Source organism: Mytilus edulis, chromosome 7, assembly GCF_963676685.1.
Source record: "Mytilus edulis chromosome 7, xbMytEdul2.2, whole genome shotgun sequence".
Classification (NCBI taxonomy): Eukaryota; Metazoa; Mollusca; class Bivalvia; order Mytilida; family Mytilidae; genus Mytilus; species Mytilus edulis.
In genome coordinates this window covers 88835401-88862491 of record NC_092350.1, presented here as the reverse complement: position 1 = coordinate 88862491, position 27091 = coordinate 88835401, and the positions used below count along the sequence as shown (strand labels likewise).

General features: G+C 33.5%; 2 protein-coding genes across 4 annotated transcripts in view; both read left to right on the top strand.

Annotated features, from left to right (window-relative positions):
* LOC139483478 (uncharacterized) overlaps positions 1 to 27091 on the top strand; it is a 766788-nt gene that overhangs the window by 6280 nt on the left and 733417 nt on the right. The window contains exons 2-4 of the mRNA XM_071267500.1: positions 3516 to 3539; positions 3868 to 3964; positions 26584 to 26682. Coding sequence (XP_071123601.1) covers positions 26602 to 26682 — 81 coding nt within the window. The 5' untranslated portion in view covers positions 3516 to 3539; positions 3868 to 3964; positions 26584 to 26601. The remainder of the gene's footprint in view (positions 1 to 3515; positions 3540 to 3867; positions 3965 to 26583; positions 26683 to 27091) is intronic.
* Positions 14157 to 23367, top strand: LOC139482436 (uncharacterized). 3 transcript variants are annotated; one of them, XM_071266330.1, is made up of 5 exons: positions 14157 to 14205; positions 16744 to 16854; positions 17303 to 21586; positions 22740 to 22899; positions 23286 to 23367. In XM_071266330.1, exon 3 carries the CDS (start codon positions 17417 to 17419, stop codon positions 21416 to 21418), a length of 4002 nt encoding a protein of 1333 aa, XP_071122431.1. In that variant the 5' UTR covers positions 14157 to 14205; positions 16744 to 16854; positions 17303 to 17416; the 3' UTR covers positions 21419 to 21586; positions 22740 to 22899; positions 23286 to 23367. The 3 variants fall into 3 exon arrangements, with proteins under 3 accessions (XP_071122431.1, XP_071122434.1, XP_071122433.1); XM_071266333.1 differs by lacking the exon at positions 14157 to 14205 and having other exon boundaries at positions 16730 to 16854; positions 17303 to 20647; positions 20690 to 21586; XM_071266332.1 differs by lacking the exon at positions 14157 to 14205 and adding an exon at positions 22134 to 22194 and having other exon boundaries at positions 16730 to 16854.

The following is a 27091-nucleotide window of genomic DNA, read 5'->3' as shown; positions in this document are numbered from 1 at the left end:
GGCTAAAAATAGAACATAGGGATTTACTATACAAGTCTAAGGAAAAATTGTAAAAAAAAACAATTTCAAATGGTCACAAGCCAGTAGCCTGTAATTCAGTGGTAATGTCTTTAGTTGCTGTACATGTATATATCATATTGGTTTTTCGTTTCTTGATTTGTACAAAAATCTGGCCTTAAGTTGGTCCGAGGATACAGTTATCGTCCTTTGATTTTCGTTGTCTACAAATATAGTCCCTAGTGTGAACAGTGTATAACTTGAAATTTTTTTTGATACACTTTCCAAATTTCTTTCTTTATAAGTTTATATGTTATGCATGATATATAAAGTATGAGGATGAAATAACATGTGAAACAAAGATTTGGGTGATGAATTGTAATGTAAAGTAATGATTTTGTCCAGTTGAAGAAGGTCAAGAATTAGTATGTCTGAAGCTGTCAAACTGAATTATAGACCCCTTATAACATAGAATTGTCCATATTTTAAGTTTGAGCTGGTAGACTTTTCTATAATTTTGATATTATTTGTCCCAAAAGTAGTACACTACACTGTACAAATCTTTTTGAGATGCAGCAGATGCGATTTTTTTAATTTGAATTTATTGTCTAAAAGAAATGCACTACGAAATAAGTGTGTTCTCAGTCCTTTCTCGTTTGAAGTGCTTTACATTTGTCATTTTGGAGCCTTACTTATAGATTGCTGTTTGGTTAAGGTTTTGCTCATTATTGAAAGCTCTCTGGTGAAGAGTCGTCCCATTAGCAATCATACCACATCTTCTTACTTTTAACAGTATTTTACAAAAACAAGAAAAAAACATTTCTGACTGACAAACCCAATTTCGACAAATGGTTGCTACCAGCACTTTTACATTTTCATATTATGGATTAAGTGCTATGGTCCTTGTGATTGATTGAAAAATCACTGTTTATGACATTTCTTTGTAATAACTGGCGAAACATTTAACCAAACCTTTTAAAGTTTTAATATTTGTTGTTTCTCACGTCAAAATGGAGGTCAAGTGTGATAGTGCAAATTTTCTTTTATGCTGTTCAGGAGTTATGGTCCTTGATTGTTTCAACAATGACATTAAAATGTAAGCAAAATTTGTACATCATTTTTACAGCATCTATTTCATTGTATTTAAAAAAGAGTAATTTTGTTTTTAAGTTTATCGAATTTACTTGTATATGGTGGAATGTAATAAAAGGACAAGGTTAGAGGATAATCATAATTTGGAGAAAATACTGATTTTATCAACTTCAATATTTAAAGGTATTCATATATTGGGGCAATCTAAATATGACATCATGATTACAACAAAAATTAACATTTTCCTCGTAAAATTACAACTCCTGTATACATGTATACAAACATGTTTAACCCCTCCTCATTCTTTATGTGCCTGTCCCAAGTCAGGATCTTGTAGTTCAATTGCTATCACTGGTCTGTCATATTTGTCTTTCGTAAATTTGTTTGTTAGCTCACCTGGCCCGAAGGGCCAAGTGCGCTTTTCCCATCACTTTGCGTCCGGCGTCCGGCGTCCGTCGTCTGTCGTCCGTCGTCCGTCGTCGTTGTTAACTTTTACAAAAATCTTCTCCTCTGAAACTACTGGGCCAAATTGAACCAAACTTGGCCACAATCATCATTGGGGTATCTAGTTTAAAAAATGTGTGGCGTGACCCAGTCAACTAACCAAGATGGCCGCCACAGCTAAAAATAGAACATAGGGGTAAAATGCAGTTTTTGGCTTATAACTCAAAAACCAAAGCATTTAGAGGAAATCTGACATGGGGTAAAAATGTTTATCAGGTCAAGATCTATCTGCCCTGAAATTTTCAGATGAATCGGTCAACCCGTTGTTGGGTTGCTGCCCCTGAATTGGTAATTTTGTGGAAATTTTGCAGTTTTTGGTTATTATCTTGAATATTATTATAGATAGAGATAAACTGTAAACAGCAATAATGTTCAGCAAAGTTAGATTTACAAATAAGTCATTATGACCGAAATGGTCAGTTGACCCCTTAAGGAGTTATTGTCCTTTATAGTCAATTTTTAACCATTTTTCTTAAATTAAAGTAATCTTTTACAAAAATCTTCTCCTCTGAAACTACTGGGCCAAATTCAATCAAACTTGGCCACAATTGTTATTGGGGTATCTAGTTTTAAAAATGTGTCCAGTGACCCGGTCCACTTACCAAAATGGCCGCCACGGCAAAAAATAGAACATAGGGGTAAAATACAATTTTTGGCTTATAACTCAAAAATCAAAGCATTTAGAGCTAATTTGACATGGGGGGTACAATTGTTTATCAGATCAAGATCTATCTGCCCTGAAATTTCCATACGAATTAGGCAACCCTTTGTTGGGTTGCTGCCCCTGAATTGGTAATTTTAAGGAAATTTTGCTGTTTTTGGTTATTATCTTGAATATTATTATAGATAGAGATAAACTGTAAACAGCAATAATGTTTAGCAAAGTAGGATTTACAAATAAGTCAACATGTCCGAAATGGTCAGTTGACCCCTTTAGGAGTTATTGCCCTTTATAATCAATTTTTAACCATTTTTCGTAAATCTTAGTTATCTTTTACAAAAATCTTCTCCTCTGAAACTACTGGGCCAAATTAATCCAGACTTGGCAACAATCATCTTTGGGGTATCTAGTTTTAAAAATGTGTCCGGTGACCCGACTTTAAAATCAAGATGGCCGCCACAGCTAAAAATAGAACATAGGGGTAAGATGCAGTTTTTGGCTTATAACTCAAAAACCAAAGCATTTAGAGCAAATCCGACACGAGGTAAAATTGTTTATCAGACCAAGATCTATCTGCCCTATAATTTTCAGATTAATCTGACAACCCATTGTTGGGTTGCTGCCCCTGAATCGGTAATTTTAAGGAAATTTTGCTGTTTTTGGTTATTATCTTGAATATTATTACAGAAAGAGATAATCTGTAAACAGCAATTATGTTCAGCAAAGTAAGATTTACAAATAAGTCAACATGACCGAAATGGTCAATTCCCTTAGGAGTTATTGTCCTTTATAGTCAATTTTTAACAATTTTCATAAAATTTGTAAATTTTTATTAACATTTTCCACTGAAACTACTGGGCCAAGTTCATTTTAGATAGAGATAAATGTAAGCAGCAAGACTGTTTAGTAAAGTAAGATTTACAAACACATCACCATCACCAACACACATTTTTGTCATGAATCCATCTGCTTCCTTTGTTTAATATTCACATAGACCAAGGTGAGCGACACAGGCTCTTTGGAGCCTCTAGTTATAAATTAGGCGGTAAGTTTTCTCAATTGAATTGTTTCATATTTTTCATGTTGGGGCCTTTATAGCTGACTATACGGTATGGGTTTTTCTCATTGTTGAAGGCCTTACCGTTTCCTATAATTGCTTACATCCACTTTATTTGAACATGAGTGGATAGTTGTCTCATTGGTAATCATACCGTATCTCCTTATTGTTATAAAAATACAATGATTTCTCTTTCTTTTACAGGATATAATGGCAAGTTGGGATGAGGTAAGTTTTTCTTCTTAAAAGTCAGTGTTCATGTGACCTATGTCATGTGACCGATGTTGTTTATTAAATGTACAGAAAGGTACAGGCGACTAGCATGCAGTATTCTTAGGGGGAGAACAGGAGAAATCAAAATGACTACAGTGAAAAGAATTTCAATATACTAGTACAAAATTCCAGGACACAAACAAAGAGACATAAGATATCCAAGGACATTCACAAGTCAAAGAGAAACTGACGACTCCATGGCAAAAAATGAACAACAATCAAAATACATTCATGACATTTGTATATTTTAGAGGAAAATGTAAAAACTTTGTTTTGCTTACAGAAACTTCTTAAAGCTGCAGGGGAGGGAAATATAAAAGAAGTAGAATCATGTGTAAAGAACAGAGCTAATTTGGAATTTAGAACTAATGATTCGGTAAGTGAAGTAAAATGTATTTATTATATATAGTACACACAATATGAATCAGTTAAACATTGCTCTTGTTAGTGTTCAGTGATTCAATGTTAATTTCTGGTTATTGCAAATAGTCTTCAAAATATTAAGACATTATTACACATCCCGAATGTATATAGAACTCTTGTATTCCACAAAAACAGTGCAAAACATTATTTCACAACACCAATATATACAACTCCTGTATTCAACACAAACAGTGAGAAACATCAGTACACGACATCAATGTATCCAACACCTATACCCAAATAAAACAGCGGAAAAAAACACATTAAGTACATGAAGTAGAAGAAGAATGCCATGGCCAGACGAAAAGACAAACAACAGCCCCAAACAAACTTGAAATACTTCATAACACTGATGAATACCACTCCAGTTTGTATGTCAAAGGGTTGCTGTCTGATGCTTCCTAACTGTAAACAACTGAAATATTGTGATTTACTTCATTACACGGATGAATACCACTCCAGTGTGTAAGTCAAAGGGTTGCTGTCTGATGCTTCCTAACTGTATACAACTGCAATATTGTGATTTACTTCATTACACTGATGAATACCACTCCAGTTTGTTTGTCTAAGGGTTGCTGTCTGATACTTCCTAACTGTAAACAACTGAAATATTTTGATTTACTTCATTACACTGATGAATACCACTTCAGTTTGTTTGTCAAAGGGTTGCTGTCTGATACTTCATAACTGTATACAACTGAAATATTGTGATTTACTTCATTACACTGATGAATACCACTCCAGTTTGTATGTCAAAGGGTTGCTGTCTGATACTTCCTAACTGTATACAACTGAAATATTGTGATTTACTTCATTACACTGATGAATACCACTCCAGTTTGTTTGTCAAAGGGTTGCTGTCTGATACTTCCTAACTGTATACAACTGACATATTGTGATTTACTTCATTACACTGATGAATACCACTCCAGTTTGTATGTCAAACGGTTGCTGTCTGATACTTCATAAAATTGAGAATGGAAATGGGGAATGTGTCAAAGAGACAACAACCCGACCAAATAAAAAACAACAGCAGAAGGTCACCAACAGGTCTTCAATGTAGCGAGAAATTCCCGCACCCGGAGGCGTCCTTCAGCTGGCTTATTGTGATTTACTTCATTACACTGATGAATACCACTCCAGTTTGTATGTCAAAGGGTTGCTGTCTGATACTTCATAACTGTATACAACTGACATATTGTGATTTACTTCATTACACTGATGAATACCACTCCAGTTTGTATGTCAAAGGGTTGCTGTCTGATACTTCATAACTGTATACAACTGAAATATTGTGATTTACTTCATTACACTGATGAATACCACTCCAGTTTGTTTGTCAAAGGGTTGCCGTCTGATACTTCTTAACTGCATACAACTGAAATATTGTGATTTACTTCATTACACTGATGAATACCTCTCCAGTTTGTATGTCAAAGGGTTGCCGTCTGATACTTCTTAACTGCATACAACTGAAATATTGCACGATTAACTTCATTACACTGATGAATACCACTCCAGTTTGTTTGTCAAAGGGTTGCCGTCTGATACTTCTTAACTGCATACAACTGAAATATTGTGATTTACTTCATTACACTGATGAATACCACTCCAGTTTGTATTTCAAAGGGTTGCTGTCTGATACTTCGTAACTGTAAACAACTGAAACATTGTGATTTATTCATTACACTGATGAATACCATTCATGTTTGTTTGTCAAAGAGTTGCCGTCTGATACTTCTTAACTGCATACAACTGAAATATTGTGATTTATTTTATTATACTTTATGACACTTAACATACACTTTCATGGTATTCTATAAAAAAATTCCTTTGGTTTTACATAAATTTTGCATCATCATGATACAAAACATGACATATGATCATACAACAATCATTTACCAATTCTGTATTAAACATGACATGTGGCACCTGATCATACAACATTCATTAACCACTCCTGTACTGAACATGACATGTGACACCTGATCATACAACATTCGTTACCACTCCTGTACTGAACATGACATTTGACACCTGATCATACAACATTCATTAACCACTCCTGTACTGAACATGACATGTGACACCTGATCATGTAACATTCATCCACCACTCATGTACTGAACATGACATGTGACACCACATCATACAACATTCAATGAACACTCCTGTACTGAACATGACATGCGACACCTGATCATACAACATTCATTTACCACTCTTGTACTGAACATGACACATGACACCTGATCATACAACATTCATTCACCACTCCTATACTGAACATGACATGCGACACCTGATCATACAACATTCACTACCACTCCTGTACTGAACATGACATGTGACACCTGATCATACAACATTCATTAACCACTCCTCTACTAAACATGACACATGACACCTGATCATACAACATTCATTAACCACTCCTGTACTGAACATGACATGCAGGGATGGGGTAATTAAAAATGTAATGGTAATTAAGTGTAATGCATTATAATTTTCCATGTAATTGAATGTAATGTGTAATTGAGCATTTTTTTAATTACATGTAATGGTAATTTAATTAATTACATTGAAAAAAGCATGTAATGCTCAATTACTTTTGAATTACATTTCAATTACATGTACTTTTATGGTGTTACAGTTAAGTATTTGTGTTTAATAATATAAATTGTAAAATTATATATATTTTTCAAATATCAATATCAATGCTTTTTTAATATATGAAGTCTGTAATAGATTCTGAAGTTTTTATATCATTTATTTGACCTACAGATTTTTTTTGAATAGTCTTATATTTAAAAAAAAATGTGATAATCATTTCTAAGGGTTGTTCAGTTTTTAAGAAAGATCTTTAACTAAATAGATTGATAAGTAATAAACACCTTGTTAAACAAAAACAATAAATTGTGTCACTGTGAAACATCTTTCTGAGACAGTTCATTTAGATTTTAAAATCACTGCATACAATCATTTTGTCAAATTAGTATACACAAAAGGATTATAGAAAGAAAAATTAACAGCTGTAAAAACAAACAGCAATTAATCAGATTAAAATGTCCAGGGACAATGCCACTATTACAGATATCTTATCTAATTAGCAAAATATTGCTAATATTTAGACATTATATACATTGTTTGTACTAAAAATTATTTTCAATATTGTGACAAGCACACTTTTTAATATTTTTAAAGTAAAATAAAAAATATTTTAAATTGATTTATAATTTCTTTATTCATATTATTATGTATAATTCAAATGAGTTCATTACTGAGATGTCAAAATACACCTTGATGTATTGGCAAGTAAATAGGAACACATTCCCTCTCCTATCAATATAATGATCTTCTAATCATAAAACTCCCATGTCTTGATCAAGCAATATCTTGCACAACATTAGCTCCTGTCGAAAGACTATTTACAATTGCTGTTTTCAGACCAGAAGATTCAGACTAATTGACAAAAGATTAAAATAACTAAATTAAATGATTATCAAATGCAACACTTAAACGATGCTTACATGAATATTTTACACATGCATTATAGAAACATGTAAAATATTGTTAAAAAATATCACCATGAAATGTAATGTGTAATTTAATTAATTACTTTAGTAAAGTAATTGTAATTTAATTAATTACATTTCAAAAACTGTGTAATGTGTAATTAGTGTAATTGACCATTTTTGCAATGTAATGTGTAATTTAATTAATTACATTCCAATGTAATTGACCCCAAGTCTGATGACATGTGATACCTGATCATACAATATTCGTTTACCACTCCTGTACTGAACATGACATGCGACACCTGATCATACAACATTTGTTACCACTCCTGTACTGAACATGACATGCGACACCACATCATACAACATTCATTAACCACTCCTCTACTGAACATGACACATGACACCTGATCATACAACATTCATTACCACTCCTGTACTGAACATGACATGTGACATCTGATCATACATCATTCATTAACCACTCCTGTACTGAACATGACATGTGATACCTGATCATACAATATTCGTTTACCACTCCTGTACTGAACATGACATGCGACACCTGATCATACAACATTTGTTACCACTCCTGTACTGAACATGACATGCGACACCACATCATACAACATTCATTAACCACTCCTGTACTTAACATGACATGTGACACCTGATCATACAATATTCATTAACCACTCCTGTACTGAACATGACATGAGACACCTGATCATACAATATTCATTACCACTCCTGTACTGAACATGACATGTGACACCACATCATACAACATTCATTAACTACTCCTGTACTGAATATGACATGTGACACCTGATCATACAATATTCGTTACCACTCCTGGACTGAACATGACATGTGACACCTGATCAAACAACATTCAATTAACACTCCTCTACTGAACATGATATGAGACACCTGATCATTTAACATTGATTTACCACTCCTGTACTGAACAAGACATGAGACACCTGATCATACAACATTTGTTACCACTCCTCTACTGAACATGACATGTGACACCTGATCAAACAACATTCATTAACCACTCCTGTACTGAACATGACACCTGATCATACAATATTTGTTACCACTCCTCTTCTGAACATGACATGTGACACCTGATCAAACAACATTCATTAACCACTCCTGTACTGAACATGACATGTGACACCTGATCATACAACATTCAATTAACACTCCTGTACTGAACATGACATGCAACACCTGATCATACAACATTCGTTACCAGTCCTGTACTGAGCATATGTGACACCTGATCATACAACATTCATTCACCACTCCTCTACTGAACATGACATGTGACATCACATTGTACAAAATTCATTTACTACTTCTGTACTGAACATGACATGTGACACCTGATCATACAACATTCATTCACCACTCCTGTACTAAACATGACATGCTACACCTGATCATACAACATTCGTTACCACTACTGTAATGAACATGACATGTGACACCTGATCATGCAACATTCATCCACCACTCCTCTACTGAACATGACATGTGACACCACATTGTACAAAATTCATTTACTACTTCTGTACTGAACATGACATGTGACACCTGATCATACAACATTCATTCACCCCTCCTGTACTAAACATGACATGTGACACCACATAATACAACATTCATTAACCACTCCTGTACTGAACATGACATGTTACACCTGATCATACACCATTCATTTACCTCCTGTACTGAACATGACATGTGACACCTGATCATACAATATTCATTTACCACTCCTGTACTGAACACGACATGCGACACGTGATCATACAACATTCATTCACCACTCCTGTACTACACATGACATGAGACATCTGATCATACAACATTCATCCACCACTCCTGCACTGAACATGACATGTGACACCACGTCATACAACATACATCCACCACTCCTGCACTGAACATGACATGTGACACCACATCATACAACATTCATTCACCACTCCTCTACTGAACATGACATGTGGCACCTGATCATACAACATTCATTAACCACTCCTCTACTGAACATGACATGCAACACCTGATCATACATCATTCGTTACCACTCCTGTACTGAACATGACATGTGACACCTGATCATGCAACATTCATCCACCACTCCTCTTCTGAACATGATATGTGACACCTGATCATACAACATTCTTTTACCACTCCTGTACCGAACATGACATATGACACCTGATCATACAACATTCATCCACCACTCCTATACTGAACATGACATATGACACCTGATCATACAACATTCATCCACCACTCCTATACTGAACATGATATGTGGCACCTGATCATACAACATTCACTTACCACTTCTGTACTGAGCATGACATGTGACACCTGATCATACATCATTCATTCATTACTCCTGTAATGAACATGACATATGACACCTGATCATACGACATGCATCCACCACTTCTCTACTGAACATGACATGTGACACAACATTGTACAACATTCATTTACCACTCCTGTACTGAACATGACATGTGTAACCTGATCATACAACATTCATCCACCACTACTGTACTGAACATGACATGTGACACCTGATCATGCAACATTCATCCACCACTCCTCTTCTGAACATGAAATGTGACACCCTATCATACAACATTCTTTTACCACTCCTGTACTGAACATGACATATGACACCTGATCATACAACATTCATCCACCACTCCTATACTGAACATGATATGTGACACCTGATCATACAACATTCATTTACCACTTCTGTACTGAGCATGACATGTGACACCTGATCATACATTCATTCATTACTCCTGTAATGAACATGACATGTGACACCTGATCATACGACATTCATCCACCACTCCTCTACTGAACATGACATGTGACACAACATTGTACAACATTCATTTACCACTCCTGTACTGAACATGAATTATGACATCTGATCATACAGCATTCAGTCACCAGTCCTGTACTGAACATGACATGTGACACCTGATCATACAACATGCATTCACCAGTCTTGTACTGAACATGACATGTGACACCTGATCATACATATTCATTTACCACTCCTGTACAGAACATGACATGTGACACCTGATCATACAATATTCATTAACTACTCTTACTGTATACTGAACATGACATGTGACACCTAATAATACAACATTCATTCACCAGTCTTGTACTGAACATGACATGTGAAACCTGATCATACAACATTCATTTACCACTTTTGTACTGAACATGACATGTGATACCTGATCATACAACATTCATTCACCACTCCTGTACTGAACATGAATTATGACATCTGATCATACAGCATTCAGTTACCAGTCCTGTACTGAACATGACATGTGAAACCTGATGATACAACATTCATTTACCACTTTTGTACTGAACATGACATGTGATACCTTATCATACAACATTCATTCACCACTCCTGTACTGAACATGACATGTGAGACATGAGCATACAACATATATTTACCACTTCTATACTAAACATGACATGGGTAACCTGGTAACATGTGACATAGTAATCACATACTTACACCAACATGAGAAATTACAAAATCACTCTTATACTCAACACCAACCTGACATAGCAATAACACTCTTATACTAAACTCCAACATGTGACATATCCATGACAATTTTATACTCAACACCAACATGTGACATAACCATGACATGCTTATCCTCAGCACCAACATCTGCATAGCATTGACATTGTTTTACTAAACATCATCATTTGACCTAGCCATGACACTATTTTCCCTAACACCAACATTTGACATATCACTAACACTTATACTCAACACCAACATGTGACATATCACTAACACTCTTATACTCAACACCAACATGTGACATATCACTGACACTCTTATACTTAACACTAATATGTGACTTAGCAATGACACTCTTTTACTCAGCACCAACATGTGACATATCACTGACACTCTTAAACTCAACACTAATATGTGACTTAGCAATGGCACTATTTTACTCAGCACCAACATGTGACATATCACTGACACTCTTATACTTAACACTAATATGTGACTTAGCAATGACACTCTCTTACTCAGCACCAACATGTGACATATCACTGACACTCTTATACTCAACACTAATATGTGACTTAGCAATGACACTCTTTTACTCAGCACCAACATGTGACATATCACTGACACTCTTATACTCAACACTAATATGTGACTTAGCAATGACACTCTTTTACTCAGCATCAACATGTGACATATCACTGACACTCTTATACTCAACACTAATATGTGACTTAGCAATAACACTCTTATTCTCAACACTAACATGTGACATATCACTGACACTTTTATACTCAACACTAATATGTGACTAAGCAATGACACTCTTTTACTCAGCACCAACATGTGACATATCACTGACACTCTTATACTCAACACTAATATGTGACTTAACAATAACACTCTTATACTCAGCACCAACATGTGACATATCACTGACACTCTTATACTTAACACTAATATGTGACATAGCAATAACACTCTTATACTCAGCACCAATATGTGACATATCACTGACACTCTTATACTTAACACTAGTATGTGACTTAGCAATTACACTCTTTTACTCACCACCAACATGTGACATATCACTGACACTCTTATACTCAACACCAACATGTGACATAGCAATAACACTCTTATACTCAACACCGACATGTGACATAGCAATTACACCCTTATACTCAGCACCAACATGTGACATAGCAATGACACTCTTATACTCAACACCAACATGTGACATATCACTGACACTCTTATACTCAGCACCAAAATGTGACCTAGCAATGACACTCTTATACTCAACACCAACATGTGACATATCACTGACACTCTTATACTGCTCACAAACATGTAACCATACCACCCTTATATTGAACAGAAACATGTGACATGCACATTAATTGTAGCAATCACACTCTTAAACTCAACACCAATATGTGACATACCAATGACACTCTTATACTCAACTCCAACTAGTGACATAGATAGGCAACGCTAACAAAAAGTAAAAACATGGCTTATTAAAGTTCTTCACTTATACTCAACACAACAAATACACCATCAATATTACCCTTATATACAACAGAACATATGATATGAAGCAACTATTATACACCACACAAACATTTTACATGGAAATACCACTGAATTCTTTTCAAGCTTTGATAATTATTCTGAATCAACACAAAATACTGTTAATCGGACAGGTTTTAATGGACAACAAATATTTGTTAGAATTATATAAAGTAGGATCTCATTTTTCCTGTTTCATTAATATGAATCAGAAAATATAATTTGTTTTTATTTTTCTTGAAATTATTTTTTTTTAACTTAATCAGACACTGAGACAGATTTGAAAAAAAACTTATATAAAGTGGGGTCTCATTTTATTTGTAACACAGAACTGAATCAGATAGTAAAGGTTTTATTTTGTTTCTTGACAAAAAATGATTTTATAAACATCTGATTTTAATGAGAAGTTGATGAGAACAAGTTGTGTTAACATCTTTAGTCAGATAATGTCAATTCTACAGATCTAATGTAAAACATCTTTTAAAAATAACAAATACTTGACAGAATTATATAAAGTGGGGTCTTATTTTTCTTGTTTCTTTGAACTGAATCAGAAAATATTACTCGTTTTTAAGTTTCTTCAAAAAAGTTGTTTTTTTTAACCTGACAGTTCTGATGGAAGTTCTGACATCTCACAATAAAACATGTTGTTTATTTGTTGTTTATGTAGAATATAAATACAAGTGTGACTGGTCATTTTATTGAGTTTTGACCACTGATTCATGTGATATATATTTTGTTTATGACTGTTTCCACAGTAAAGAGAGTCAATACATATGTTCATTTGAAACACCTATGATATTTTATTGAGAAACTTGATGTTTTCATATAGGTGCTTTTTAGAAAGAAGACATCATAGAGAGACATTTAAAACAATATATGATTCATTGACAACTCGTTAAAAAAAATCTAGCCTTTTATATCTCTGGATGCCATTAATTGTACACACCAAAATTGTGACATTATTGCATGTATATAGTGAAATTGAAAAAAAACCAACTTTTTAAAGGATTTAACCATTGAAATTGATTATATTAATGTTGTGTTATAAATAAAATTTCATAAAATAATGTGTTCACATCATTTTATTGCCTATTTGAGTAGCAGGAAGACTTGAAAAATGTCTAACGTACGTTATGTTATTCCGTCAAAGAAAGGGTCAAATGAACCTGATCCTAGTAATTGAAGGTTTTGTGTCAATGAATGCAAAAGATATATTTTTTAAAAGAATGATATTGTTATTTGTTAAAACAGTGGAATAAATACAAATTCTGTCATTTGTTTCATTAAAACTTGGGTTTCAATCGTTATCTGAGAAATTCCGTCAATTTTGAGCTTCATCACGTAACGTTATGAAAACCGTTGTGTTTTACATTATTTACGACAGATCGAGGTTTTCGGTCTTTAGACATATTCATTCAAAAGACAAAAACCAATGACGTACTACGCAACGCAGATTAAGTATGGAGAACGGCAGAATTATACCCAGGTAAGTTTTTCCGTCAATAAATAATGCTTGTCGTCGCGAAAATGAATAAAATTACGTATGTTACCATTCCCCGAATATGAGTTTAAGGTGATGTACTATAATTTATATAATGATTTAACAATGAAGCGGCAAACGATTCCAAAAACACGACCCATTTGCTTGCAAGAATCAGCTGCCCGGTCCTGACCTCATACGGACAATTTATAACTTTTGTAACGATTGACGACTAAAAGTATGACGGAGTAACAGTCAATCATGTTGTATGTTCAATATTAAATAATTTGGGACTTAAATTAAAAAGAAATGCTGTATTGGAATGTTGTAGTTTCATCCATTGTCATTATTGCTAAAATTGCAAATGCAAAATGTACTTCATTTGAAAATCAAGTAATGTTTTTTTGAATAGTGTAACAAACAATATGTTTGACCTGATTCAAATAACATAAACAGCATGTCAAACATCACATATGGAGTGAAGTCAGGATTATAAAGTTAATTGATAGAAAAATATATTCTCTTTTACACATTATCTAAACATTTAATATTTGTTAAAATAATCAGTCACTGGTTGATCTTCTTTTAACCAACTTTTGGGAACAATGGATTCTGAAAAACTTGTGTGATGATTGACTGAAAAAAGACTAGCTTCAGAAGTTGTCCATCATAACATATGTTATAATAATTTGATGGGATATTGCTAGATAAGATGGATAACATGTCAATACAAGCTTGTGAAACAAGAAACATTAAACCAATTAATCATGACAATATTCTAAATGTTTTTATTTTGATTAAATGCAGTAACAATAATTGTCATACAGATGCAATGTTTGACATGTCATTATAACATATGTTATTGTCAGATGAAACTTGTCATAAGACCCATGTTGTAAATTCTCTAAAGTGCTGATTATAAGAAATCATTTGATTTATAATCAAAATATCATGACAACATTTTATTTGTTTTTATTTTGATTATTTAAAATAAAAAGTGTCAAACATATGCAATGTTTGACGTGTCATAATAACACATGTTACTGTCAGATGAAACTTGTCATAAGACCCATGTTGTAAATTCTCTAAAGTGCTGATTATAAGAAATTATTTGATTTATAACAAAAATATCATGACAACATTGTTTGTTGTTTTTATTTTGATTATTTAAAAGAATAAGTGTCAAACATATGCAATGTTTGACGTGTCATAATAACACATGTTACTGTCAGATGAAACTTATTATAAGAATCGTGATGTAAATTCTTTAATGTGCTGATTATCTGATCATTAGAACTTATTTGATTAATAACTAAAATATATGACATAATTTTCATTGTTTTTATTTTGATTAAATATAGAATAATAAGTGTCAAACAAGTGTAATGTTTGACATGTCATAATAACATATGTTATTGTTTAATTTGTCAGTTGAAACTTGCCAACAACCAACTGTGCTAATAATCAACACTTATTCGAATTAAAACCAAAAAAAATCATGACAACATTTTATATGTTTTATATATATTATTTTGAGAATAATTAGTGTTAAACAGATGCAATATTTGTCATGTCATTTTTACATAGTTATTGTCAATTCTTTAAAGTTCTGATTTAATAGTATAACTTGTAGTAATATGAAGTTTAATCAGTTTTACAAAAAGTTCTGATAGTTTTTGGAAAATTTGTACAAGTATACATAGGGATTCACGGTAAATGTCAATGACTTGTTTTTGTCTCATGGTAGCTAATTTTATACTGCAATCAGCTATTTTACTATACAGATAAAGCTATACATATAAAAATGTCTATGTCTTACCGCCTGGACTGCAGTCATAGGGAATTACCCCAAAATGGTACCCCAAGAGGGAAATTTCAAATTCTTTTTTTAACAATATTTGTTACTTATTAAAATGGTTGCAATGAATTACATTGATTTCCCAGTTAAATAAAAACCTATAATTTCACATGTGAAATAAACGTGGTTATTTCACTCTCTGGCGTCATACAACAATAGGCGTTGTCAAGACGTCGATAACGGCGGATCAAAACAAATTGTGAATGCGTAGAAAAAAGATATAGTTCCTTACATGTTTTATATTAATTTCGTTAAAAAGGCCATTTGCCAATGTAATAAAAAGAATAAATAATTAAAGAATTCAAATATCGAAAAATATTCAACTCGTGACCGAACAACACTGATAATTAACTCGTGCGCTACACGTATTTGTGATTTAATGTGTTGTTCGGTCATTCGTTGAATATTTTTCTCTATTTGAATTCTTCCATTAGTTATTCTATAAATATTTTTTTTTATCGATTACAGTGTAAAAACAATATACATGATATAGGTATAGTGTCTTGAAATATGAAATTTATTTGTATTCGGCATAAAAATTGACAACATTGAAAATAAAACTAATACTTTCAACCAATCAGAAGACAGTAAATACAACTAATTTATTTATTAATTTATGGTTTATCTATTGATAAAGATAACATTAATGTATTGAATATTAACATAATTTTAAACTATTATTGTAGATTTAATTTGAGAGTGAGACCACCATCTGTCCAGAAAAAAAAGAAAACAAATGCAGAACGACAAAAAGAATACAGAGACTCATTAAAACTTGACAAAGACAGATTTAAGAAGTAAGTTTTTCCAATATAAAACACAGGGAAAAGTTGTACAGAATAATCATTTAAGTCACTTTGGCTTCTGAAACAGTTTTCTTTGAATATAAATATTATTCTCATGCAATTATTATGTAACAAGATTTTCATTGGACAATGTTGGATACGGTTGCTGCCAAATCCACAGTTGACATGTTGTAACTAAAAATTAGCTGTTATATTGAATTCTTGACATTCTAACATGTCATATATGTGCCAAAGTCATCAACAATATTTGCAGCATTTTATTTTTTTGTGATTTTAATACCCTTAATATAACTCAATTGCACTAATAACAGCCCTTACACTTTTATGAATGTGTATTGTAAATATATATATATGTTGAGTCCAATATGTATTATAATTCAAATATTTATTACAATAGGATCAACACATTGTTTAAATATTTTTTGTTAACTAATTACAGATATCTTGAAGAAAACAAGAAAAGATCTAAGAACTACAGAAAAAACAGAAATGAGGAAAAAAAGTTGTAGACAGAGAAAAGGCAAGGATCAGAGCAAAACAATATAGAGACAGAATGAAAGAAAAATATGGGTCAACCGTCCCATTAAGTAGAAAAGCTAATATAAAGACCAGAAGAGAGGTAGCAAATCAAAGAGAGTATTGGCGAAAAAAGAAGCAAGATTCAAGAAGCAGGTTACATGCACAAAAGAAGAGACGTATTAAAGAATATGACAGAAAAAGAAAGATGGAGAGTAAGAAAGTCCTTAATGGTGATTTAACCCCGACAATCACTGATGAAAATGAATCAGTCCGTATCTTTACACCAGAGGCAGAACGCAAAGCCTTTTCAAGAGCCAAAAAATACATTCCTAAAGATCCAAAAAGGTATGCAGGCATCGTTAGTAAACTTATAACAAAAGCATCACCAAAGAAAAAAGCAGCCTTGGCAAATTTATATGAAGGTGTCAAACAGAATGATACAATTAAACAAATAGCTCACAGAATGAAACAAAATCAGAAGAAAGAAGGGAAACAGTTTACCAGGAAATTTGTAGGCATACTGAAAGATTCTTATGTTAATTTAAGGCAAATGAGCAGAGAAACCGGAATTCGATATAATTATTTGCAAAAAGTTTCAAAACTGAATACTGAAGTGTGGATTACAAGAAAAGATGCAATTGAGGAAACAGTTTTGGAAAAGGTCAAAGATTTTTATATGAGACCGGAGGCATCAACAGTATTACCTGATATTAGCAAAGTAATCAAAGGAAAAAATGTTTATACATTAGAAAAGACTTTAAAACAAACACATAGAGATTTTTTGGAGCAGAACCAAGATACTCATATTGGATTTAGCAAGTTTTTCTCCTTAAAACCACCAAATGTAAAGACATACAGTAATACACCTTTACAACAATGTATCTGTGAATACTGTGCCAATGTTTCTTTGAAAATAAAAACTCTGAAGCATAAGATAAAAAGTTTTCCAGAAAATAAGTATGAAGCAGTTAATAAGACATTATGTCCCAAACCTAATGGTGCCTTGTACCATAAGAGGGAATGCATCTATAGGGATTGCTCTAGCTGCGGTGTAAGCATGTTAAATGAATTGGTAAAACAGATATGTGATGAAAAATGTACATTGACCTGGTACAAATGGGATACTATAACAAGAAAGGTTGGCACTAAGATAACAAGTAAGAAAGGACTAAAATGTTTAACTGGAAGTGGATCTGAATTGATTGCAGAGTTGAAGAAAGAATTGACAGAACTCTCAATACACCTCTTTGTTGCAACATGGCAGCACAGACAATTTAGCCATATAACATCAAATTTACAACCTCAAATGGTTGTTATGGTTCTTGATTTTGGACAGAATTATACATGTTTCTATCAGGACGAAGCCCAATCAGCTCATTGGTCGGCAGAACAAGTGACCGTTCACCCAAGTATTTGTTACTACAAATGCAAAACATGCAGTGAAACAGTCAAAGAAGACATAGTAATGTTATCTGGAGACCTAAAGCACGACTTTTATGCTGTAAGCACATTTATAAGAAAGGCAAATGAACATTTAATTCAAAAGAGAGGTTTAACAATTGACCATCATATCCAATTTTCTGATGGATGCGCTGGCCAGTACAAAAGTAAAAATGCATTTGAAGGGATTGCAGACATTGGGAGTGAGTTTGAGTGTACAGTAGAAAGGAACTTTTTCGGTAGTAGACATGGCAAAGGACCGTCAGATGCCTGTACAGGGGTAGTAAAATCCGCAGTAACTAGAGCAGTAAAGGCTAGGCAGGCACTTGTTACATGTCCTGAAGAAATGTATAAGTTCTGCACTGAAAATCTAACTAAAGATTGTTCTACAGATGAAAGCTGCATACACAACTTAAGGACATTCATTTTAATAACAGACATTGACCGCAAAATAGAAATGTCAGCCAAAACGGTTCAAGGTACTAGAAAAGTTCATGCTGTGAAGTCTGGTAATATTCCAAAGCAAATACTAACAAGACAGTTGTCTTGTTTTTGTGCGTCCTGCTTAAATGGTGAAGAAGATTGTGAAAACTACCAATACACAGGTACTTGGACACAAGTAGACCTTAGAACAGGGAGGCAAAGGCAGAACCCAATCAAGAATTTAGATGAAATGAAACCACAAGTCTCAGAAGAGAAAAACAGACCTAATGATAAAGGAAATAAGAAATTTGAAAATAAAACTTCCAAAAAAAGAGCAGATAAAAATGAATTAACATGTAAAGATACTGCTGTAGAAGAGCATGCAAATTTACAGAACACAGTTGTTTTAGACTCAGAAGATTATGTTTTTGGGACTTACACATGTGAAAATAGAAAGCAATATTTTGCTGCTTTACTTCGTGATTTATCAACAGCTGAGACCTTTGAGGAATTAAAAGTAATTGCTGATCATTACTCAGTCGAAATGAGCACCATTCAGGAACCCTGTCCTTTACCAAATATAAGCTTAACTGATCTTCCTGTATTTATTGATGCCGATGCATTGCAGATGATTCCCAATGACATTCCAGAAGGCAACTTTATGCCAGTTGTTGTACAGGGAGACGGGAATTGTCTCCCGAGGTCAGCAGCTGTTTTGGCTTATGGAAACGAAGAAGATCATCAAGAATTCAGAGTTAGAATAATTTTGGAATTGGTTGCCAATGAAGATTTATATCTCAATGATGATTATTTATCCTCCGCGTTGGAGTTGAATATTAAGACAAGGCAACTATCGAAACAGTTTGCAATGTATTCATCCGAATATATCCCAGGAGATGTTTTGACACCAGCTGCAGTGAGAAGAGTTTTCAGAAAAGAGGTCTTAGACATTACAAAAATAAACTCATTTATGGGTATTTGGCAACTATTTGCCATTGCGTCTGTGTTAAATTCCAGAGTAATTTCTGTGTATCCTCAACTTGGCAGCCCAGTTGTCAGAAAAGATCTGAACAGGCTGATAATGCCTCGAAACATCAACCATGAAGACACGATAAAGATAATGTGGTCTTCCACAAGACAAGATCTAACTATGCAACATTGGATACCAAACCATTTTGTCCCTTTATTGCCCCTCCTGGGTGATATCGACCAAATTGATATTGTGGACTTAAATGTTGGTCAGATTGAGTTGAAGGTTGGTGAGATGGAGCCAGAGGTTGGTAAAATGAAGCCAAATGTTGGTCAGATAGAGCCAGATGTTGGTCAGATGGAGTCAGAGGTTGGTCAGATGAAGCCAGAAGTTGGGCAGATGGAGTCAGATGTTGGGCAGATGGAGTCAGAGGTTGGTCAGATGGAGTCGGAGGTTGGTCAGATGGAGTCAGAGGTTGGTCAGATGAAGCCAGAAGTTGGGCAGATGGAGTCAGATGTTGGGCAGATGGAGTCAGAGGTTGGTCAGATGAAGCCAGAAGTTGGGCAGATGGAGTCAGAGGTTGGTCAGATGGAGTCAGAGGTTGGTCAGATGAAGCAAGAAGTTGGGCAGATGGAGTCAGAGGTTGGTCAGATGAAGCCAGAAGTTGGGCAGATGGAGTCAGATGTTGGGCAGATGGAGTCAGAGGTTGGTCAGATGGAGTCAGAGGTTGGTCAGATGGAGCCAGAGGTTGGTCAGATGAAGCCAGAAGTTGGGCAGATGGAGTCAGATGTTGGGCAGATGGAGTCAGAGGTTGGTCAGATGAAGCCAGAAGTTGGGCAGATGGAGTCAGGTGTTGGGCAGATGGAGTCAGAGGTTGGTCAGATGAAGCCAGAAGTTGGGCAGATGGAGTCAGATGTTGGGCAGATGGAGTCAGATGTTGGTCAGATGGAGTCAGATGTTGGTCAGATGGAGTCGGAGGTTGGTCAGATGGAGTCGGAGGTTGGTCAGATGGAGGCAGAGGTTGGTCAGATGGAGTCAGATGTTGGGCAGGTGGAGTTAGAGGTTGGTCTAATAGAGTCAAATGTTGGGAAGATGGAGTTAGAGGTTGGTCAGATAGAGCCAGAGGTTGGTCAGATGGAGTCGGAGGTTGGTGATATGAACCTAATACAGCATTTTTGTACAGATAATGGAACCAAATGTTGATGAGACGGGCCTAATTCAGATAGTTGAGCCAAAGTTTGGTCAGATGGACCACATGAATATATCAGATGAAGCAATATTTGATGTCATCCCTCAGTATGTATTAGATTGGCTTGAAGAGGAAGGAACTGTAAGCACAGATGATATTGCTACTAAAGGGACAGAAGATCAGTAAGTTTAAATTTCTTTGTTTAGTTTTTGATTTTCAATGTTTTGGTTGCAAGCATGTCTATGAAGGTTAATCAATGAAAACACATGGTATGCAAGGTTGTATTTATAAAGTTTTTTGTTTTGTCAGTATTGGTTTCAAGAAAATGGATATACAATAAAGATTTCTGGTGAGTGATTTTGGGCTCCAAATGTGGCATCACACCTTTCAACTATTTATAAACCAATACAAATGCACTACCAAAAGTAAAATTTAAAATTGTGATTGGAAATTGGGAACGTGTCAAAGAGACAACAACCCGACCATAGAAAAAACAGTAGCAGAAGGTCACCAACTGGTCTTTAATTATGTATACAAGATTAGTGATAATGAACGCCATACTAGTACCATGCATTATTTATATACTGTCAAGATAGAAGTTGGCATCTAGTTTTGATTCTCAGTTGTTTTTGGCAAAGAAATGGATTTTACTGGACACATGTTCTTGACTATTGTTTGCATTTATAGACTTTACATATTTTAACGTAAATTATCATCTTTGTTTAATAGAAGTTATCAAGCAGGAACATATATTTCTGTCCTGCTTGGTAAAAAACTTTATCCTGCAGTTGTAAGTATAAAATGATTAGTTTTCATTAGTTTTTGTTACTATAATGTGTATTTTCATAGATAATTGTACAGGAGTAAGAAGGCAAGTTATTATCTGTTTGACATTATGCCTTATGTATACAACCTTATAATTATTTATGGAAAGTCGTAGACATAGTAAAGCTTGAAACAAGTCTCATTTCTTTCAATAATTCAGTGTGCAAATATTATGAAAATATAACTTCTTAAAGACCAGGAATTATCAGCTTTACTTGTTTGATATCACTTTATTGTCAGTTTTAAATTATATTTTATAGTTTTGTTTATTTGTTCCATGTGCCTGATTTGTTTTGTCAAATGGTTAAAATATGTAATATCAAGGTTTCAAAAGTTTGAATGACTTTTTCAATGAAAAAACTGACCATGAGATACACTATTAATTTATATGTAGAAATTTTAGAGCTCCATGACTCAAAACAGTTCAAAAGGTTGTAAAAATATGGTTTTATAACAATGTGTTAAAATTTATAAAGAAAACTAAATGTGTTTTTGCTTGTTATTTTGTAGGTGGATAATTGGCCATGGGTCACATATTTCAAGTACAAGAAGAAGAAAAAATGGATCGATGGTGAAACCAAACATACTGTTCTTTCTTCGGATGTCCATAAAAAGCTGGAAGCCCCAGATATACACATGGAGGGCAGAAACCTGTACTACACATTTAGTGGTGTGTATATTACAATTTCATTACAATTTACATAGCCTAGTTTAAGCTACTTGATTCTATTGCTCTCAATATCTGTTTTATATTATACATTTTATAATATTTGATCATTGTGATATTGACATTTATCACTACATGTATTTTTGTAGATATCTATCTAAATCTATTTTAGCCTGATGTTCAGGTTGATCTAATTTAAGATGATCAGTAACATTTGTTTCTCCTTTTCAGCTTTGATATTCAAACAAACAAACACTATACATGTTTAGTAATTACAATGTATATGCTGGATGCAGTACTAGTTTACAACATAATTTAATCACTTTTCCAGAAGTCGTAAACATTAACACTGCTTTAGTATTTGAATCATTCTTATTTTCTATTTGCAGATGAAGATTTTTCCAATGGTCCTGGATGTCTGGACAGTTCAAGTTAATTTTTTCTTAATAAATATGTTGACAATATTGCCAATTGATGTTATGTGTATGATTTGGTGGACTTGAGCTTGATATCTAATCATATCATGCACAAGAATAAGTTTCAGTAACGAAACAACACTTTCAGTTGCAGTGTGATCATTGACAAGGATATTACTGACCCCCATTAATTTCTTATATGAATGCAATTTCAGGCCGTCCAGGCAAGCATTGGCTCTTGAGCACTTGAACGGAATTACACATGTACTGTGTGTAAAAAGTATAATTTGTTACTGCCTTGATATTTGCTACAAAGACCTAAATTGTTGAAATGGTCATAGGATTTGGTTAAATATCGAAGAATTTGTTGAAAACACTTATTGGATGCCTGGGTAATTTGTCTCAGAGTAAGATGCTGGTCTTAAGATACACAAAAAAAAAAACACAGTTAAACAATCTGAATATTTTTAGAAACAAAGGAGTATTGGTATTGCAATCAAAAAGGAAAATGGAAATAAATGTAAATGAGACAAAACCTTACACATTGTTATATACATGTACATTATAGTATTGGAACAGCGCTTTGGTTGCTGTTCTTCATTTTGCACTTATTGTGAATTCTTCTAAAATGAGCATAACTCATGCATCACAACAAATAGAGAACAGCCCTAGACTGCATTTGATCGGTACTCAATTTGCTGCAAGTCTTTCTAAAAAATACGATTTGGTTCTACCTCTTTTTTTGTCATATTATTTTCAGCAATGCATTAACAGTCAATATTGGATGCTGTAAACAAGTGTTCATGATTGCAACACATTTTTTGATAGTTAATGAATGTAAAATAGCTGATCCAACAGGAACTTCCTAAAAAACTAAGCATCAATGAACTGCATCAATCAGAACAAAGGGTCAGTAACTTCTGAAAGAAATATCGATCAAGGACTTTATTACCTTGTTTTTTCTTTAATAACAGACATAAAATTTGGGTTGATTTGGTTTTACAAATGCTTTAGAATTAAACAGAAGCCTAAATGGCTGTTTATTCATTTTCTAATGTATGCTTCAGAAGTCCTAATTGAGTCCATCATCACAAATGTTGTCATCACATATGTTGAAATGTCAACATCACATATGGTTACAGTTTTTATGATTTTAAGTATTTTAAGATAAATAAACATGGCTTTTTCCATAAGAATTACTGTATCCTATCATATATGAAATAAAATCACAAACAATGGTCATTGATATGTATAATTCAGTTGGCCAGATAAATCACAATTTTCAGAGTTTTTGAAAAGCATATTTCAGATGTCAAAACCTCTTCTACAGCAGATAATCATGCTTCTGTAGTCTTCAATGTCAAAAATAATGAATCTATAAGGATGTTGCTAGCAATATCTGTTCTTAACATGCCTGCTGTATTAGAAATAAGATAATAAAATGGTAGTTATTTTGTCAACATAACATAAGTTACAATCGACTTGACCCACATAAGACTGCTTGCAGAGCTTTTCAGGTAAAGAATGTTATCGTTTTTCACCAATAATTTAAAAATTCAGAATCATAGGCGTCAGGAAATGCAAAAATATATTAATTTGCAGTGTGTTTTAAATTTTTATTTAATGTCACACATTGATCCTCTTTATTGTGGAAACAGTCTTATATTTATTACACAACATTGTCCAGGTTATGACACAAGTTTTGATGTCTGTTATATGTTGATATTACAGTCGGGACAGACACCATTAATATTGGCGGCTGATGGATGGACACCATTAATGTGGGCGGCTGAGGAAGGACACCTGGAGGTAGTGATGTACCTCGTCAGTCACGGCAGTGGGTTAGAGACCACAGACATGGTAATAATAGATATAATCAACTTACTCTTACAAAACACCACTTTATACAGAATCTACACAAAATCATGTTGTTAATCAGACAGATTTAATGGACAACAAATATTTGTTAGAATTATATAAAGTGGGGTCTCATTTTATTTGTAACACAGAACTGAATCAGATAGGAAAGGTTTTATTTTGTTTCCTGACGAAAAATTATTTTATAAACATCTGATTTTAATGAGAAGTTGATGAGAAAAAAGTTGTGTTAACATCTTTAGTCAGATAATGTTAATTCTACAGTTCTAATGTAAAACATCTTTTTAAAATAACAAATACTTGACAGAATTATACAAAGTGGGGTCTCATTTTTCCTGTCTCATTAATCTGAATCAGAAAATATAACTTGTTTTTATGTTCCTTGAAAAAAAGTTTGTTTTCTTAACTTTGATCATTCTACTTAGTCAATGTTAATCAGACAGATTTAATGGACAACAAATATTAGTTAGAATTATATAAAGTGGGGTCTCATTTTAATTGTCTTGTCCAGCTGAGTCCATTGCTATAAATATTGTTTATGTTTCTTGATAAAAGTTTTTTTTTAACCTGACAGTTCTGATGGAAGTTCTGACATCTCACAATAAAACTTGTTGTTTATTTGTTGTTTATGTAGAATATAGATACAAGTGTGACTGGTCATTTTGTTCAGTTTTGACCACTGATTCATGTGATATATATTTTGTTTATATTTATTACACAACATAGTCCAGTTTATGACACAAGTTTTGATGTCTGTTATATGTTGATATTACAGTGGAAACAGACACCATTAATGTTGGCGGCTCAGAGAGGACACCTGGAGGTAGTGATGTACCTCGCCAGTCACGGCAGTCGATTAGAGGCCACATCCAGGGTAATGATAGATATAATCATCTTACTCTGACCAAACACCACTTTATACAGAATCTAAACAAAATCATGTTGTTAATCAGACAGGTTTAATGGACAACAAATATTTGTTAGAATTATATAAAGTGGGGTCTCATTTTATTCGTAACACAGAACTGAATCAGATAGTAAAGGTTTTATTTTGTTTCCTGACGAAAAATTATTTTGTAAACATCTGATTTTAATGAGAAGTTGATGAGAACGAGTTGTGTTAACATCTTTAGTCAGATAATGTTAATTCTACAGATCTAATGTAAAATTTCTTTTAAAAATAACAAATACTTGACAGAATTATATAAAGTGGGGTCTTATTTTTCTTGTCTTTTCCTACTGGAGCAGAAAATATAACTCGTTTTAATATTTCTTGAAAAAAGTTTTTTTTTAACTTTGAACATTCTACTGAATCATTGTTAATCAGACAGATTTAATGGACAACAAATATTTGACAGAATTATATAAAGTGGGGTCTCATTTTAATTGTCAGGGAGAAAGGACACCATTAATGTGTGCGGCTGAGGAAGGACACCTGGAGGTAGTGACGTACCTAGTTAGTCACGGCAGTCAGTTAGAGGCCACATCCCTGGTAATGATAGATATAATGACCTTACTCTGAACAAACAACATTTTATACAGAATCTAAACAAAATCATGTTGTTAATCAGACAGATTTAATGGACAACAAATATTTGTTAGAATTATATAAAGTGGGGTCTCCTTTTATTCGTAACACAGAACTGAATCAGATAGTAAAGGTTTTATTTTGTTTCCTGACAAAAAATTATTTTGTAAACATTTGATTTTAATGAGAAGTTGATGAGAACAAGTTGTGTTAACATCTTTAGTCAGATAATGTTAATTCTACAGATCTAATGTAAAACATCTTTTAAAAATAACAAATACTTGACAGAATTATATAAAGTGGGGTCTTATTTTTCTTGTCTCTTCGTACTGAATCAGAAAATATAACTCGTTTTAATGTTTCTTGAAAAAAG

Excerpts from the sequence above, each read along its gene's own strand:
- LOC139482436 (XM_071266330.1), top strand. The coding sequence starts at position 17,417 with ATGAAAGAAAAATATGGGTCAACCGTCCCATTAAGTAGAAAAGCTAAT.